The sequence below is a fragment of the Drosophila pseudoobscura genome, chromosome 2 (assembly GCF_009870125.1).
Source record: "Drosophila pseudoobscura strain MV-25-SWS-2005 chromosome 2, UCI_Dpse_MV25, whole genome shotgun sequence".
In the NCBI taxonomy this organism is placed as follows: Eukaryota; Metazoa; Arthropoda; class Insecta; order Diptera; family Drosophilidae; genus Drosophila; species Drosophila pseudoobscura.
In genome coordinates, this window is record NC_046679.1 from 19,711,168 (window position 1) to 19,727,324 (window position 16,157).

Here is a 16,157-nt window from a genome sequence, read left to right on the forward strand (position 1 = left end):
ATAAGAATGCGACCAAAAATGTCTATGGAAACCCATATTTTACTTATGTTTTTTGTTGGGTTTAGGGGAAACTAGCCACAGATTACTTACGGAATCAAAGTATCGCAATCAATTTATATCATACTCGTAGGAGTAGTTGTTCAGCGTAAGCCCTAGGAGTACATTAACCTCTTCATCGCAAACAAGGCGCAACTGTGCCAAGAGCATAGCCATTGCGAGAGAATTACTCATGGAAAAGAGTCCTTTTACTCTTTCACTCAAACGAAACCAGTAAAAGAGCCCACAACTGCAAGCCGAGGGTTAAATACCCTAAAATTTTGCCAACGAATATCCTGCCCAGAACAATATTATGTTAATATGTATTTTGTTAGGTACTTTTTTCATTGGTCTAGACAAGACAAGACTTTTGATAAATCGTTATTCTTCCTTCTCTGCGTTACAAACATCTAACCACTTTGTAGCAACTCTCCCAAAAAAAAATACAAATACAGGGAAATTTCAGATTTCTCTCAATCAGCTGTTTGCCCCATTGCGTGTGTGTTTGGGTGTGTGAGTTGAGTCCTTTAACATTGGAGGAGGTCAGGCATGGCGTAAAGTCAGTCGCATGTCCCTCATTTTTTCTTCTTTTGGTGTTACTGCTGCTGAGGAGCACAATAAAGTCATGCACCCCTCGAAGTAAAGCAGGTCGCATGAAATTGGGGAGGAAATTCCATGCATTAATTAATTATTAATTGGATACATATTAGACTACGGTGTGCTACCAAGGGAAAGAGTTTTTAACTGGAATATAGAAGAAGGAGTATACCCCTAAATAAAACAACAACTTTTCAGTCAAATAAACAATTTCAAATTTCATAATTTACCCGCCAAACACCCAAAAGCTCAAGCAGTGCACAGCTTTCCACCAAGGACAGCCACCCATCCACGCGGTTACTGCATTGGCTAAAAGCTCTCATTTCGGTGTTTTGCCACACATCTGTTGCTGGGAATTTTTCAACACCGACCACGGACGACCTCTAAACAACCTTTTGACGCCCGTTGATGGAATTTCACGTCAACGCCGACGTCGCCGTCAGCCGCGCAGCACAGCAGAGGCAGAGGCAGAGCAGCAGCAGCGATACAGACCGAAAATAAAAGCGTTGAGCTCTCTCCTCCAGTGCAGCAGCAGCAGCACACCCAGTCAGACGAACTTCCCCCAGATTTAGTCTCCAGTTCGGTGAGTGCGACGATAAGTGATAAAACTGTGTACCCCCTTTTATCGGTGAAAAATAAGTGAATAAAAAGTGAGCCATCGAGGTGCATTCGATTCGGCTATTCGGGCTGCAGTCTCGTAATCCTCAATGGGAAATTTTCCATTCCGTTAGACGGCTGTTTCGTAATCGTTACAAAATATTCCCACCCGAGTTTCTGTGTGTGTGTGTGTGTGTGTGTGTGTGATGGGAATTATTTCAACATACATATATTTATTTACGACATTTTCTAGAACCCTGAGTTGGAGCTTTCTCTAGTACAGTGGTCCGCCTGCTGGAGCGACACCCCTTTCGAGACCTGCTATCGGGTAACATCGGTCCACTCGCAGGAAGTTTTACTACCGGCTCAACCGGCTCTCTTTTCTTCCACACAGACAGTGGCAGAGACACGTCTCTCTCTTCTTCTGCCTTTTGCTGCCTGAGCTCATTTGGTTATTGGCAAAGTTTCAACTGCAATTTGTAGTCGCGGCTGCGGTCTTTCTTTATAAATAGTTGCCGCAAATGTTAGACATATTTGTATCTACATTTGTATATAATCTATCTTTTGCATTTAGGCTTCAATTAGCCAACGTCATCGCCAGTTTTTCGGTTTGTTGACTCTTCGGTCTCTCTCTCTCTGCCTCTCTCCGTACCTTTTATAAGTTTTATTCACCTTTCGTAATGGATGTATGACAGAGGTGTAATGCACTGTAAATTACAGCCGTATGGGCAAGAGCAACAAACTGAGAAACGAGAGATCTTCATCTACGACAGAGAGGGAGAGAGATACACTCAGAGAGAGAGAGAGAGAGAGAGAGAGAGGGGTGTTTGCCCGATAGAAACAAGTTTACGAACAACAAAGACTTCCTTATTTTGAAGGTCAACCCGAGGTACCTACAACAAAATTAGATAACAGAATGATATGGTAAACATAAGAATGAATGAAGTCAGAGATAACTTGGATGTGGAGAAGATACTTTTCACTGCATTTACTCCAATAAATATCTCTACAGAAATTGCAGTGAAAAGAACAGAGTTGGTATTTCCTTTACTCCCATGAAGATCTTTCTACAGAACTATGGGTCTTTGCACAGAGAGCAATTACTGTATATTTTCCCATATATGTACTTACATCTCATCTTATAAGAGATAAAGAGATAAAAGAGGTCAAAGTAACTTTTCTCAGCTGTTGTCCACTGCTCACTCGACAATTTACAAATTCTCCCTTGACGTCAGTTTGGTTTCATTACATCAGCATCAGTGTAGCGGTTCTTATCAACGCACGCCGTGGACTGTGGCTGTTCTTTTGACCCACTGTCGTCTGGGGCGCCCTGGGAGGCCGGACCTAAAATCTCGTTATGATAATGTTGGAAAGACCTTTGGATCGTATGTTCGGGGGGGCTTGTTTTCTGTTTCAGATACGAAATGTGGCCACATCAGAGGAGCAGGCAGAGCTCGTTTCCAAAAATGTTCCTCACAAGACACTCACTGTTTGTTTTTTCCAGCTCATGTCGTTCTCTTTTTTGTCGTTGCCCGTTTTATCAGCTTGTTTTTCGACACACAGATACGACCAATTCAATACTCGTGCATAGAGGAGGGCGACACATGTGTCGGTTTTATTTTTATACCAGTTCCTTGATAGCAACGTAAATTTACTTTGATTAGTGTCTTTGCTGTTGCTGTTCCATCTCTTCTTTTCTTATATATTTCTCCGATTTTCGAGCAACGTTTCAGTCCTCATTGATTCCCCGACCCGTGTAGGTGTGTATTTTCAAAGTGAATCGGTTATAGATAGATTTCGCTGTCTATAGATACAGATAGCTATCTATTCAAAGTGTTATATGGTGCTTTTATTGTATGAGATAGAACATTGTTTTCGACACGTTTCGATGGTCTTAATCTATATTATATATATATATATTTCTCTCTCCAGTCCTTGACTCAATGTCAATGTCAAACAAGTCTGGAACACAAAATTGTAGCCAAAATATCTTCCTACATGTGTATTTTTTTCTACCCCTTCCCTTTTTCTCTCGCTCTCTTTCTCCGTGCACGCGCCGCACGAGTTTCTCAACAAAATCTCAGCAACACGCAGCACTGTCTCTAGCAACATTGCTGCCGGCAACATTGCTGGTTTGACCTTGTTCAATGTCGGGCCAAGAGCGCATGCCCACCCACCCACAGGCTGAAAGTGAAAGTTTCGACGTCACGCATTATGTGGGTGATAGAAAGAGATGGGTACAGCCAGTGGTATGAGAGAGTGAGCAGGGGCATACATACATATGTATGTGTGTGTATATTGCTTCCAGGGCTTTGCCTTTGATTACATCAGAGGAGAGGTTGACGTCGAAATAGCTTCCGAGACTTTGCTCAGTTACTAAAAAATCGTCGTCGAGGTTGGTTCACTCTCTCTCTCTCTCTAAAACGCTCTCTTTGGTTCTATATATTTAGTAGGTTTGCTTAAAGGGCAAATAGGTGAAAGTAATAACTCAAATAGTGTCATAAATCAAACAGGGCTTAGATACACAGAGTGGGGTGATTTATCCGGAAGAAATATAGTTTTTGTTAACTGTTTCCAATTGCAAATGTAATGAAGGAAAAAAAGCTGAGCAACATTTTGTGTGTACTACGTGAAATGTGGAGGGACGGAGAGCGCACTCGCACTCGCGCTCGCGCTCCCACTCTCTCTCCCTCTCTTTTCTGCTGCCTCTTTGTTCTTGCCATCAGCTGTGTATTACACTAGCCAGCAAAGAATTTTAGTCAATGAAAAGAAATTGTTGCGTTCTATGGTTATCGTAAAGATATAGGATGAAGAAGATACCCATAAAATCTGGTAGATACACCGTGTAGGTATTATGGTGTGACCGCGCAGGTGAAATGTAATAAATTGAAGTGAATAAGTAACCACGCCTATATCTGAACTTAGGGACTTAAGGGGATCGAAAGATTTTAAACTCAAAACACAAATCTGACAAGTCGTTTAAAAATGTATCCTTCGCATTAGTGGTCTTATATTCTAAACACAGATAATATCTTTCAAAATTGAGTACACATATTTTTGCTGGTGTCGCGTTCACATATAAGCCGTCAAAATTCTTCGTTTAGGACTTTCTTTGGTGTCCTGCAAGCCATTGCAGAACCCAGTTTATCGCCTACTAACATGTCACGATCACTCTCTTTCTTCTTGCCACATCTGCGCGAATCCGTCGCAACCATCAATTGGAAAAAAATGGACTCGCATCTTGCAGAACTACACTCGAATCTCAAACATGACCACCTACTTCAACTACCCCAGCAAGGAGCTGCAGGATGAGCTGAGGGGCATTGCCCAGGCCATCGTCGCACCCGGCAAGGGTATTCTGGCCGCCGACGAGTCCGTCTCGACCATGGGCAAGCGTCTGCAGGACATTGGCGTGGAGAACAGCGACGAGAACCGTCGTGCCTACCGTCAGCTGCTGTTCAGCACCGACCCCAAGCTGGCTGAGAACATCTCCGGCGTGATCCTGTTCCACGAGACCCTCTACCAGAAGGCCGATGACGGCACTCCCTTCGTTGATATCCTCAAGAAGAAGGGCATCATTCCCGGAATCAAGGTCGACAAGGGTGTCGTCCCACTGTTCGGCTCCGAGGATGAGGTCACCACCCAGGGCCTCGACGATCTGGCCGCTCGCTGCGCCCAGTACAAGAAGGACGGCTGCGACTTCGCCAAGTGGCGTTGCGTGCTGAAGATCGGCAAGAACACCCCATCCTACCAGTCCATCCTGGAGAACGCCAACGTGCTGGCCCGCTACGCTTCCATCTGCCAGTCGCAGCGCATCGTGCCCATTGTGGAGCCCGAGGTTCTGCCCGATGGCGATCACGATCTGGACCGTGCCCAGAAGGTCACCGAGACCGTCCTGGCCGCCGTCTACAAGGCTCTGAGCGACCACCACGTCTACCTGGAGGGTACTCTGCTGAAGCCCAACATGGTCACCGCTGGCCAGTCCGCCAAGAAGAACACCCCCCAGGAGATCGGCCTGGCCACCGTCTTGGCTCTGCGCCGCACTGTCCCCGCCGCCGTCACCGGTGAGTCCATCCGCGAGCCCTTCTATTCTGTTCTTCAACTAAATGATCTCCTGTTTAGGTGTCACCTTCCTGTCGGGAGGCCAGTCTGAGGAGGAGGCCACCGTCAACCTGAGCGCCATCAACAATGTTCCTCTGGGCCGCCCATGGGCCCTGACCTTCTCGTACGGTCGTGCCCTGCAGGCCTCCGTGCTGAAGGCCTGGGGAGGCAAGAAGGAGAACATTGCCGCCGGTCAGAACGAGCTGCTGAAGCGCGCCAGGGTGAGTTTTCTACTCCTTGAACGGATCTATATAAGATTGGGTCTAGCTAAGTGGTGTCTAGTAATATAAGTGCTGGGTGACAGAATATTTTCCATGGTATAAGCCCCATTATCGACCTATATAAACCACACAATCCCACCCTTTTGATCCCATTATGAAACGAAATTGCCTTCTATCTTATCTCCAAGCGAAGTAATCCTTATTCTTAACCTTTAATCGATTTCATTATCTTATCCAGCCAATCCTAACTCACATTCGTATCATTTAAGTCGTAAAATGATTTCATTATCGGTTTCAAGAGCAAAGAGAAATTCCTTTCAATTTAATCGTTAATCGAGTTCATTCATTAATCAACTAATTTCCAGAATCAATCCTAATTCTTAAACACATTGAACCCATAATCTCGCTCTAATCTCAATCCTAAACTCATACTCAGGCTAATAGTGCGGCCAGCTGTGGCTGCTACGAGGCTGGTTCCGTTTCCGGTGCTGCTGGTGTGGATACATTGCATGTGGATGATCACAGATACTGAAAGCAAGAAAGAGATGTACAATGATGTAATATTCGATTAAAGATGAAACTTTTGCAATATAATGAATATAAACCCATTAAAAAACCCCACAGACATTAACAGAATGCTTTCCCATGACTAACTCTTCCATTCCATATTCAACCTATTCGCATGCATTAACCCCCATGCACGCTTCGCTAGATGTAGCCCTAATCCCGAAACCCAACAAATGCTCCCTAATGGACTAATCCCAACCACAATCGTACCGCTCTCCTTCCTTCCCGCACCGCACAGGCCAACGCTCTAGCTTGCCAGGGCAAATACGTGGCCGGCTCGATTCCCTCGTACGCCGCCAATACCAGCCTCTTTATTGCTGGCCACAAATACTAAATAAAAAGCACAGACCTAACACCGAGTAAGAGCCCCAATCAAAATGCAATAACCTCAGGCTGAACTCTGCACTTGACTCGAAGGGCCTGGAGCTGAACTGCGACTGGCAGACATTCCACTACACATGGATCACTTTCTTTTATTAGACTTTCCTATACACTATATATTTACTGACTAGACTTTATGATCGTAATATGTTGCTGATGATCTGATACTTCAAATTCAGACAAAGACAAACCGACAAGCAAAATAAATTATCTATTAAATTTTACACACTTCTTTGTTTCATGATTTAATCTATTTATATTAATTGTATATTAGTTAAGGTTTATATATATTTTTTTAAATCTATAATTTTGTATACACTTAAGGCGAACGTTAAACTTATTGTGGGCTAACCAGACACCCCCATTCACAAGAATTGGGTTCGTCTTTTCACCACTTCTAGTGGACTCGTGCTGGAGTTTTTAGAGTACTTACATTTAATCGAATCGGGCTGTTCCCTCAAAGAAGTTTTTAAGTTTTCCTGGTATTTGTGGGCGTAAAATATTCCTGTGAAAAGTGCCGCAGGTGGGCGGGAAAAGTTTTCGAGTGAAGCGAAAATCACAGGGGAAAACTTGAAAGAGTCAACGAGATGGCAAAATACAACTTTTCTGCTGTGGCATCCAAAGTTATGAGTTAAGGTATAATTAAGGAAAATTGTTTGTAACTAAGCGAGGCGATGGGATAGTGTTTTCCACATGATACTAATGCTGTAACTTGACTTTTCTTTTCGCAGGCTAACGGCGAAGCCTCCGTCGGCAAGTACGTGGCCGGCACCGCTGGCAGCGGCTCTGGCTCTCTGTTCGTGGCCAACCACGCCTACTAAGGAGCTGCGGCAAATCGCCCACCAACACACACATATATTTATACATATATCTATCTATAAAGCAGATTGCTTGAAATGTTTGATTTTTGGCAGATTTGTTTCTTTCTATTTAACTTAGTTTCGAGAGCTAAGCAGCAAGCATATAAAAACCCAAAAAAAATACAAAAAACGAAAGATTACAACACAATAATGTTATAATGTTATCATATATTTGAGAATTGAATACATAAACAGCCCCCAACAGATATAATTAAACAAACAAAAAAGTGAATACATATATTAAAGAGAATAATGTTGATTGAGACGCAAACTCATCTTTAGTTGTAAGCACACAAGAAACACAATTGTTGAAGTTATGCAATTTCTATATCTATCACTATGATTACTATGAGTAAGATTTCAATGTGGAAGTGCATAGGTCGTAAATCGTTTGAAGCATACTAAAAAAAAAAACAAAATAAAACCTCCTCTAAGAACATCTCCAGCACAATCAACATCCAAGAACCTGTTGGTCTCTGTTGTCGCGGAAGCATTGAAATCGCACAAATGTTTTTATTACTTTTTTAAACGTTTGTATACAAAACTGTTAAATGAAAAACGAACGTTTTATTATTATTATTATTATTACAATTTATATTTATGATTAAATAAGTATAAGTGAAAATACAACAAATGACGCAAATAAACAAACACAATACAACAAAAAAAACCCAACAGCAACAATCACAAGAACCACAACAACATTCATTCAGTGTGAACAAACAAATTGCTGTTACCAAAAAAAAAAAACAAGAATATATAGGCCACGGTGCAGCAGTGCATCGTGCGATTGTTACTCGTGTTTATCGTTTCAACCCACTGAGCCACGATCCAACATGTGTGATCGATATCGATTGTATCCGATCAAACTAAACTAACCCAACAATAATGTGCATATATTCCTGTGTACATGTCTATCATATTTATATTTATCATATGCATATACATATGTCTTATTTATTTATATGTTAATCAAAATTCGATATCTGCACCTGTTAATCGAAAGAAAAGAGGCATGGCATACAGAAAAATACCTGTAATTTAATGAGAAAACGAACAAAACCACAACAACAACAGAAAACACCACCAGTAACTGAAACAACAACTAAATGTTCCACAAATATTGAAGAAATGAACATCACAAAATTAATTAAGGGTGTTTGTTGAACGAACATCATTCAATAAAAGAACCTAAAGAGCAAAAACAAAAACATTGAACGAAATCTTATCATTTTAACCTGATCAGGGATCAGTGATGGATTTCTTTCGATATGGCGAATGCACATGATTAGAGATTCATAGCATTAGATTTTCAGAAATGGGGCGTGAAAATAGTACGATCCATTTTCTTGATGCATTATGTACTGCTGCTGGCTGACATATTCATTCGAATAAAAAAAAAACACATTAATATAGCTCAATGCGTTCATCAGCACTTATGATACGATAGATGACAACTGATACATGATGCACAGTACATTAATACTTAGACAGGAAATGTATTGATTATGCGCCGGAGCAACATACAGTTAAAGAAGCACTGGAGCCTTCCCAGGACTCAGTTCTATTTTCTATTGAAATCCAAGAAACTCGCTCTGGGGACCATGTTGAGTGGGCAAAGCTAGCAGAAGTCAAGAAGTGTAGGAGACCTAGGGACTTACAATTCAAATTTAATCAATTATTAAAAAAAAACTTTGAAAATCTTGAGTTGAGATTAATCATATTTGTATTGTTTGTTGCTGAGAGTGGCTTTAGTTGACAGCAATAATTTATAGTTGGGTTATCATAATGAACACAGAAAGAAAGAGAAAAAAAACGACGAAAACTTGTTCTGGAAAATGTTTAACCATCGATTTCCGCTGTTTCCTTAATTTTCTTGCTTTTGAGACGTGCTAATGCGAGAGCGGTCCGTGTGCCCTTTGGCACAACCTGATCGGATTCTGGTGGAAGGCTATGCATGCTATTGGCAATAGGTTCCAGGGGATGATCAGCTGCGAAAAGGACTTTGGGTGGTTGGGGTTTCAGTCTCAATACGGGAGGTCTGGGAACAGTAAATCCAGCGAATATCTTGTCATATAGTGATACCGAGTAATCGGTGCGGATAATGCAGATATGGATGGGGGAGCCAGAATACAGATCGTTTCTTATGCCAGATCTCACCGCATCGATGGCTAGAGACTCTGCACTCTTCTCGTCGAGACTTGCGTTCCAGCCTTTTTCCAGCACAGGTAAGGCAGCACAGTTTCCCGAGCCCTGAGCTGCGAAGGGAATCTTTGTCGTGCTACCCTCAAACCAGGTGGAGTAGAGACTGGGCCCCCCATTGTCAACCCCACCGATCAGCATGGTGATCTTGATGTTGCCCTGATAGCGGTACAGCATATGCTTGACAAAATGGTTAGCGCAGACGACAGGCACCTTGCACCCCATTTTGAGTTGATGCAGATCCATTTCGGCGCGCGTGAGGCGTGCGACCTGGTGCAGATCGCCACAGACCCCGGATCCACCTGCGCTGTATTATCAGGATTCATTAGAACGCTAAGAAGATGTGGCACAACCACCAACAAATACTCACTAAATGTTCTCCTGCAAGCGATATATTTTCTTCATACAATTTGTGGTTATCATGCCGTCGGCTGTCCCCTGTCTGTCGGTGGCCAGGATGACGCCGTCACGGTACTTTACACCCACGACAGTGGAGCCGGTGGTCGTTGGCGGCTTAGGAATGAATCCTTTGCGCTCAGCAAGTTGGTTGTCGCTGCAGAATATGAGCAAGTGGCAGAGAGTGGTATTAGCTGGTACCAAAAATCAAAATACGGAGCACGGGACATACTTACCGTTCGCGATTGTCAAAGTTGAATCCTGTTGATTTTCTTTGGAATAGCGATTGGCTAGGCGCCTCGAGATTTAGGTTAATGTTTAACATTGTGTTTATAGGATTTTTTATATGATATTTTGAACAATGTTCGAATGTTAAATCCCGGACTACGTGTGATCTTTAAAGCTGTTTAGCCTATGGCCTCCGGCCCTCTCCAAGCCTTACGATATTTGCAGCGCGCCTAATAAGATGTTATTTTGGAACTCTTTGACACGTCCCATTTCCGGTATGAGTTCACATATCATTTTGATGAAAGATTTGCACCCAAAAAATCAATTTTGTATCGCAATCATTTTTCTTGTTTCGATGGCAGCATGTGCTGCCGCTTTCTATAAAGGGTACTAGCAGATACGAAAGGTATATTGTATTCACGAGCATGAGGTATATGTCTATATAGGAGGCATATACATAGGTAAATTTGCCAGACAAAGTATCCAACAAATATCAAGAAAAAAATATTTTTCTTTGTCAATATCTATTAAATGTCCCGGGTATCCTACAGTCGAAATACTGTGCCATTACGATTTTGTTTTTCTTTGACCACAAGTTCAAGACCAGCAGACAGCCTCGAGGCAGAGCAAGAATCTTTGTTCCTCTCTTAGTCTGTAATTTTATTGAATTTTGGTCGCATTCGTTCGATTTCAATTTACAATTTCCTTAGTTGTAAATGCAAATGTAAACACGAGCGCAACCAGCGACGTAATCTGTGCACTGATCCATTTTCAATATAGCTTCTGTTCTGCTTCTGCTGCTGCTTCTGCTGCAGCTGTTGGCTGCTGTCCGGAGTGCAAAGTTCGCTTAATCGTAACCAAATCCAATGCCCAACGCACCAGACACGGACGAGCCGAAGATTCTCAGGGGCCTTGGAGTATGGCAATGGAGGAACGGAGAGACTCTGACGACTCTGGGGGCAATGTAATTGCCATTGCAGGGGACAGAGGGTGCACGGGGGGAGGTATAGCTTTGGAGGTCACTGATTTACAGCATCGAGGAGAACATTCATTTGATGAGCCATTGCGTCATTTGTGGTCTTCGATTGCAGGCAATTTTGCACGCCTCTCAGTTCATTGCCGTGAACTAAGGATGGTAAAATTATCGATATTTATTTAGCCTTTGGATATTGTGGATGAGTTTTGAGTTCAAGTTAAATTGAGGTCAGAAGATTTTATACACTTCAATTTGCGGGAGTTGCTTGTTCCTATGAATATATATAATCTCATTAACATCGGCATTGTACCTGTATAATTTGCACGTGGACAAAATATCCTACTTTGAGCACAGCTCCCTTCAAAATGTAGCGGAAATGTTGCACAAAGCTGGGGGTTAACACTCATGTCGAAGCAGAGAAGGGTGAAAATATAAGAGAGAAAGCAACAAAAGGCTTGCTGACATTTGGCATCCTGATCCATCCAGCCTGTGGCAGTGTCAACATTTCCGTTGTCATTCACTCGCTATCTGCCCCTCTGTCTCCGTGTCTCTCTTTCTGCGCCTCTGTCCCTATACCATTTGCTGTGGCATCTGTTGGGCGGCACTGTTGGGCGGCACTGGTGCTAGCTGCTGGCACAAAGATTGTCCACAAAAGTGGAATTAATTGTATTTGCATAGCATGTAAACATCATCACGTTGCCGGCAGGATCTCGCCCTGCTGCTGCTGTGGCTGCCATTGTCAGCCAGTCGCAACAATTTCGAAACTGTTCACTCTTTCCCAACCCCAAGCTGCCACCCACACAACAGCCATTGTATCCTTCGGCTTCCTGCGGTGCAATTGTGATTTTGCCTTGTCCTGGCACGTTGCTGATTACGCTCCAAGGAGAGACCAGAAACTAGAAAGGAGCAAGGCGACATAAATATCAACTGCACGTCATGTGGCGTCAAAGAGGAAGTGGAAGTCGAAGGCGCAGTCGAGGCACGCAAATGTTGCGCCATCAACGTGTTCAGGCGGAAATTGACACGCCGTGGGATGCTCGATGTGCCCTGAGCCAGAGCCAGAGCCATAGCCCAGTCCTCCAGACTACAAGTGATTGAGCTGTGGATAATTCAAAGCCATGCTACATCAATTATTGTAAATGCCCCGCCCCGAAAGCCAAATCGATACGAAATCATTTCGCCCCCTCATTCCTGGATACGCGCAGAGATGTCCTTTCTCCCGTTTCACATGACCCGACCCAATCACGGCCAGGGATAACCACATTGCGGCCAGCCAGCTCCTCGCCAACTGTAATTGCAGGTGGCTTCTACGTGCTCCCCACATGCGGTCATGAGTGTGTGTCTCTCTCTGTCTCCCTCTCTGCCACTTTATGTATATATGAGTAGTTTCTAATTAGCAGCAAACACCACTCGAGGGCCCAATAACAAAACCAAACGCGTGACACCAACGCCAACGCAGCAAAAATAGCTCAAAACGAGCTTCGCCAACAACGAAGGCACCACCAGAGCCAAGCCACAACAGCGTCCGCTCCCAGATGCATTAGATTGGTCACCAATGGCTGCACAGTGGTCACAGACATCCGGAGATGTACGAATTAAAAGTGGGATAACTGAAGGTACTCATAGAAGGCAAGAAATAAGGAAGATAAGGAAAGATCTGTATAGGGGATAATTATAACAAGCCTATATCCGTAGGGCTTTATGTAAACAGCTTCTTCAAAACTTTAACTAGATATGATTAAACTACTTACCGAAAAAGATATACAGTAATAACCTAGTCGGAGAGGTTTCTCATTATCAATGTATACTATGCATAAAATCTGGATAAAATAAGTATATTTATGTAGGTAAGAGTAGATGCAGAATGCATCGAAGCTATTCGAAGGACTCTGTTTTTTGTAATTCTTAAAGATTCGTAAAAATTAGATCCCTTTTAACCATCCTGTGTAATTCCTTATAACTCGTATTTAAGGAATGTTTCTTAATTATTTACTAAATCTGTTTCAAGACCTTCCCAATGATTTCCATTGCCAGTTGGTCAGTCCAAATGTCCTTTTCCTTTCCTTCTTCCTCTTTCCTATTGCCACTATTTCGTCCTCCTTCTGTCTTTCCCTTTTCGGCTTCCCTTGGGGCTTGTGTGTGCATTTTGGGCCATGTGCGTTGTCGTCGTCGCCGTTGCCGTCGTCGTCGTCATGGCGGCCAATGTGAAGGTCGATCGATCCATTTGCTACTCCCAGCCATTGTCCACCCGTACTTCTCTCTGGTCTGGCCCCCAACAGCCAACCCTTTTCGTTCCTCCGCTCCACGATGCCCTCCCTCGTCATGGCAATTTATGTTCATTGAGTTGATGTTGATTTGTGCGCCGCGGCATGATTTTTTAATGGAATGTATATTTTTGCGGGGCGTGTGGAGAGTCCAGTGGAATCGTAGACCGGCAGACGGGCGTGCACTCGACTGCATTTTGGCCCACTACATTGGCCGTGCGCCAAGTGCAACGTCGAAACGAGCGACACAAATTGTTTGGCGCTTGCATTCTGCTGTCGTCTCTTTCACTCGTTGACTGTCTGTCTCTCTCCATTTCGGAATCTCTTTCTCTTCTTGTGTTACAATAATGGCAATCTGTTATTCAAAGTATTTCAAAATGTCACAATGCTGTTAAAACATCCATGGGAACGGTGGCTGAGGCATTCAAATCCTACAATTGCTATCAATATAAATAAAGTTCGATTTAGTTCCTGTAATATCAGACGCATTCGATACTTTGTTTTATCTATATTTGTAGTCTGTTAAAATCGTATGGGGCAATGTGAATGTAAATTTATTGACTAATTTTCCTACTTTCAATCATCTTCCAAGACATCTCCCATTTTGAAATGGTTTAAAGCTTTGTAAGATCATCTCAAAGTAAAACAGAAATTTAATAGCTGTTCATCATAAACTATGAGGGAGGATCTGAACAACAAAACCGCATTTCAAACAGTAAAACCGCAAGGAAATTTACTGACTTCTGGTCCTGATTTGCCATTGTTGGAAAACAGTTTGGGTGTTGAGCCACCCACTCCATTCCGAGCATGAATAAATTACATAAGCCGAAACAATTAATTGTGCTTCTTATGGAGCTTAACAAAAACATGCAACAAGAGGCAATCCCAGCCGAATTTTGACAAATCCATTTATCTTATTTGCACGCATTCGCTGCCACACTCGACAGAGTAAATAAATTGAAAGCCCGAGAGCTGGCACTCAGTCGGAGGAGTATTTTCCATCTACAGATTGAATGCTCGTGCTTGCTTCGTGGCTGTCAGCGGAAGCTGGAACTGTGCCTGGCTTATACTTATAATTGTATATGAAGAAAATCTCAAAATGCTTTTCATTACACGCTCCTGACTCATTTCGTGCTGTTACGTGACCCGCTGCCATCTCCAATGAACGCTACTGCGCGCCGGTTCTCGTGGGAAAGCGGAGTCGCCGCACGGCAGAGAGAGGAAGAGTTGGCGGTAGGTTGCTGTAAATCTTATGCGATACTCGTACACGATTCGTAAATGGCGCCGCCAGCCAGCTGCAGTGCCGCCTCAATGAGATATTGTCAGTGGAGTGGAAATGGGGGTGAAGTGGAGTGGAGCAAGCTGCCAGGTGAATGAACGAAAGAGTGTTGTCGCGTCTCAGACTTTCACTCCGATTGCATCATAGAACTTTCCCAACACGCCTTGACATTCTCTCTGTCCCCGCTCACGTGCAATTAAAATGCCTTTTAAATGCAATCTGTGCGACATCGCGTGAGTTTTCGCTGGTTTGTGGCTGCCGTTTTGCGGGTGCTTGCATAATGGCCGCGATTTCCCGGGAACTTCTGAGTGCGGCGGGGGAGAGGGAGCGGTCTGGAAGTAATTATATGTGCAAATATTTTCTAACGAGCAAATGCAATGAATACCATTTAATTGACATGGCTGGGCAGGAGAGAGCCAACGTTTTGCAATCATGAATGTGTAATGAGAGAGAACTCATTATAGTCTTTATCTGTAGTCTCTGTAGATTTTTCTCTTTTGCCGTATTTTTCTTGGTATGAAAAATGCAAAGCCTTTTAGCAGCTTACATGGAAATCCTCTGCCTTGAAAAAGTGCAACATAAATGGCATTTCAATTGGATTTGGAATGCGCTCAAGGACTTCTTCAGAAGTGTTACAAACCAGCATCAATGGAGGGCAATCAGCTGATAAATTATTCTTTTGAAGGCTAATTAGTGGGAAATAAGAAACAGAGGCAGGTAAGAAGCTCAAATAAATCCACATAATGGCAGTCCAAAAATAAAATGTTAAGAGAATTTCAAATTATTATTTGTTTAGTTGATACATTTTTTCCACGAAATGCTCCACACTATAAACAAACCCCAAATGTTCAACAATTGTAAAAAAATAAACACTCGTACAAAAACCAAAGAAAACAAATTCAAAAAGGGAATCAAGTTTTACGACAGAAGCAAAAAAAAATTTCATTGGCCCGCACAGCCGAAACATATTGCGTATACGTCAGTGGCTGAGACCCTTAACCTTAACCACAGTCGTAGCCCTGCCTAGCCAGGGAAATGAGAGGACGCAGAGGATCAAGAACTAAGCCAGAGGCAAAGTAGGTCCGCTCCCATCGCCATCGCCGGGCCAAAGGAAACTCTGATTTCACAACCCACTTTATGTCCTTTTATTAGCGGGAAAGTCCTTAGCTGTCAGCCAGCCAGCACGTGAAGCTGACAAAATATTTTGGCATAATTAACTCCTGCCCCGACAAAGGACTCGAAGGATATCTCGTGGGAGTGCCACCGCCCACCGCCCACCGCCCACTCGTGCAATTAAAGTTTATGCCAATGCGAAACGCACAAAAGCTATTTTACCATTTAGATTTCCCATTAAAGATTGTCAAATAGAACAAAACTGTGCGAAAACTGTGTCAAACTGTGGAGAAACTGTTGAATTTTCAACTTTTCATTTCGATTCGTCGGAGGAGTGCA

General features: G+C 43.1%; 2 protein-coding genes across 4 annotated transcripts; one reads left to right on the forward strand and one right to left on the reverse strand.

Moving 5' to 3' along the window:
- Positions 1–1,063: 1,063 nt before the first annotated feature.
- On the forward strand, positions 1,064–8,110 carry Ald1 (fructose-bisphosphate aldolase). 3 transcript variants are annotated; one of them, XM_033377579.1, is made up of 4 exons: positions 1,064–1,216; positions 4,478–5,294; positions 5,353–5,552; positions 7,232–8,110. In XM_033377579.1, the coding sequence occupies exons 2-4, from the start codon at positions 4,499–4,501 to the stop codon at positions 7,319–7,321; spliced, it is 1,086 nt and encodes a 361-aa protein (XP_033233470.1). In that variant the 5' UTR covers positions 1,064–1,216; positions 4,478–4,498; the 3' UTR covers positions 7,322–8,110. The 3 variants fall into 3 exon arrangements, with proteins under 3 accessions (XP_033233470.1, XP_033233462.1, XP_033233468.1); XM_033377571.1 differs by lacking the exon at positions 7,232–8,110 and adding an exon at positions 6,358–6,722; XM_033377577.1 differs by lacking the exon at positions 7,232–8,110 and adding an exon at positions 5,989–6,146.
- Positions 8,111–9,063: 953 nt separating this feature from the next.
- Positions 9,064–10,346, reverse strand: LOC6897499 (proteasome subunit beta type-7-like). Its single transcript, XM_002137612.3, has 3 exons — positions 10,195–10,346; positions 9,933–10,115; positions 9,064–9,869 (listed from the first exon to the last, which is right to left on the reverse strand). Exons 1-3 carry the CDS (start codon positions 10,281–10,283, stop codon positions 9,203–9,205), a joined length of 939 nt encoding a protein of 312 aa, XP_002137648.2. The 5' UTR covers positions 10,284–10,346; the 3' UTR covers positions 9,064–9,202.
- Between the last annotated feature and the right edge of the window lie 5,811 nt (positions 10,347–16,157).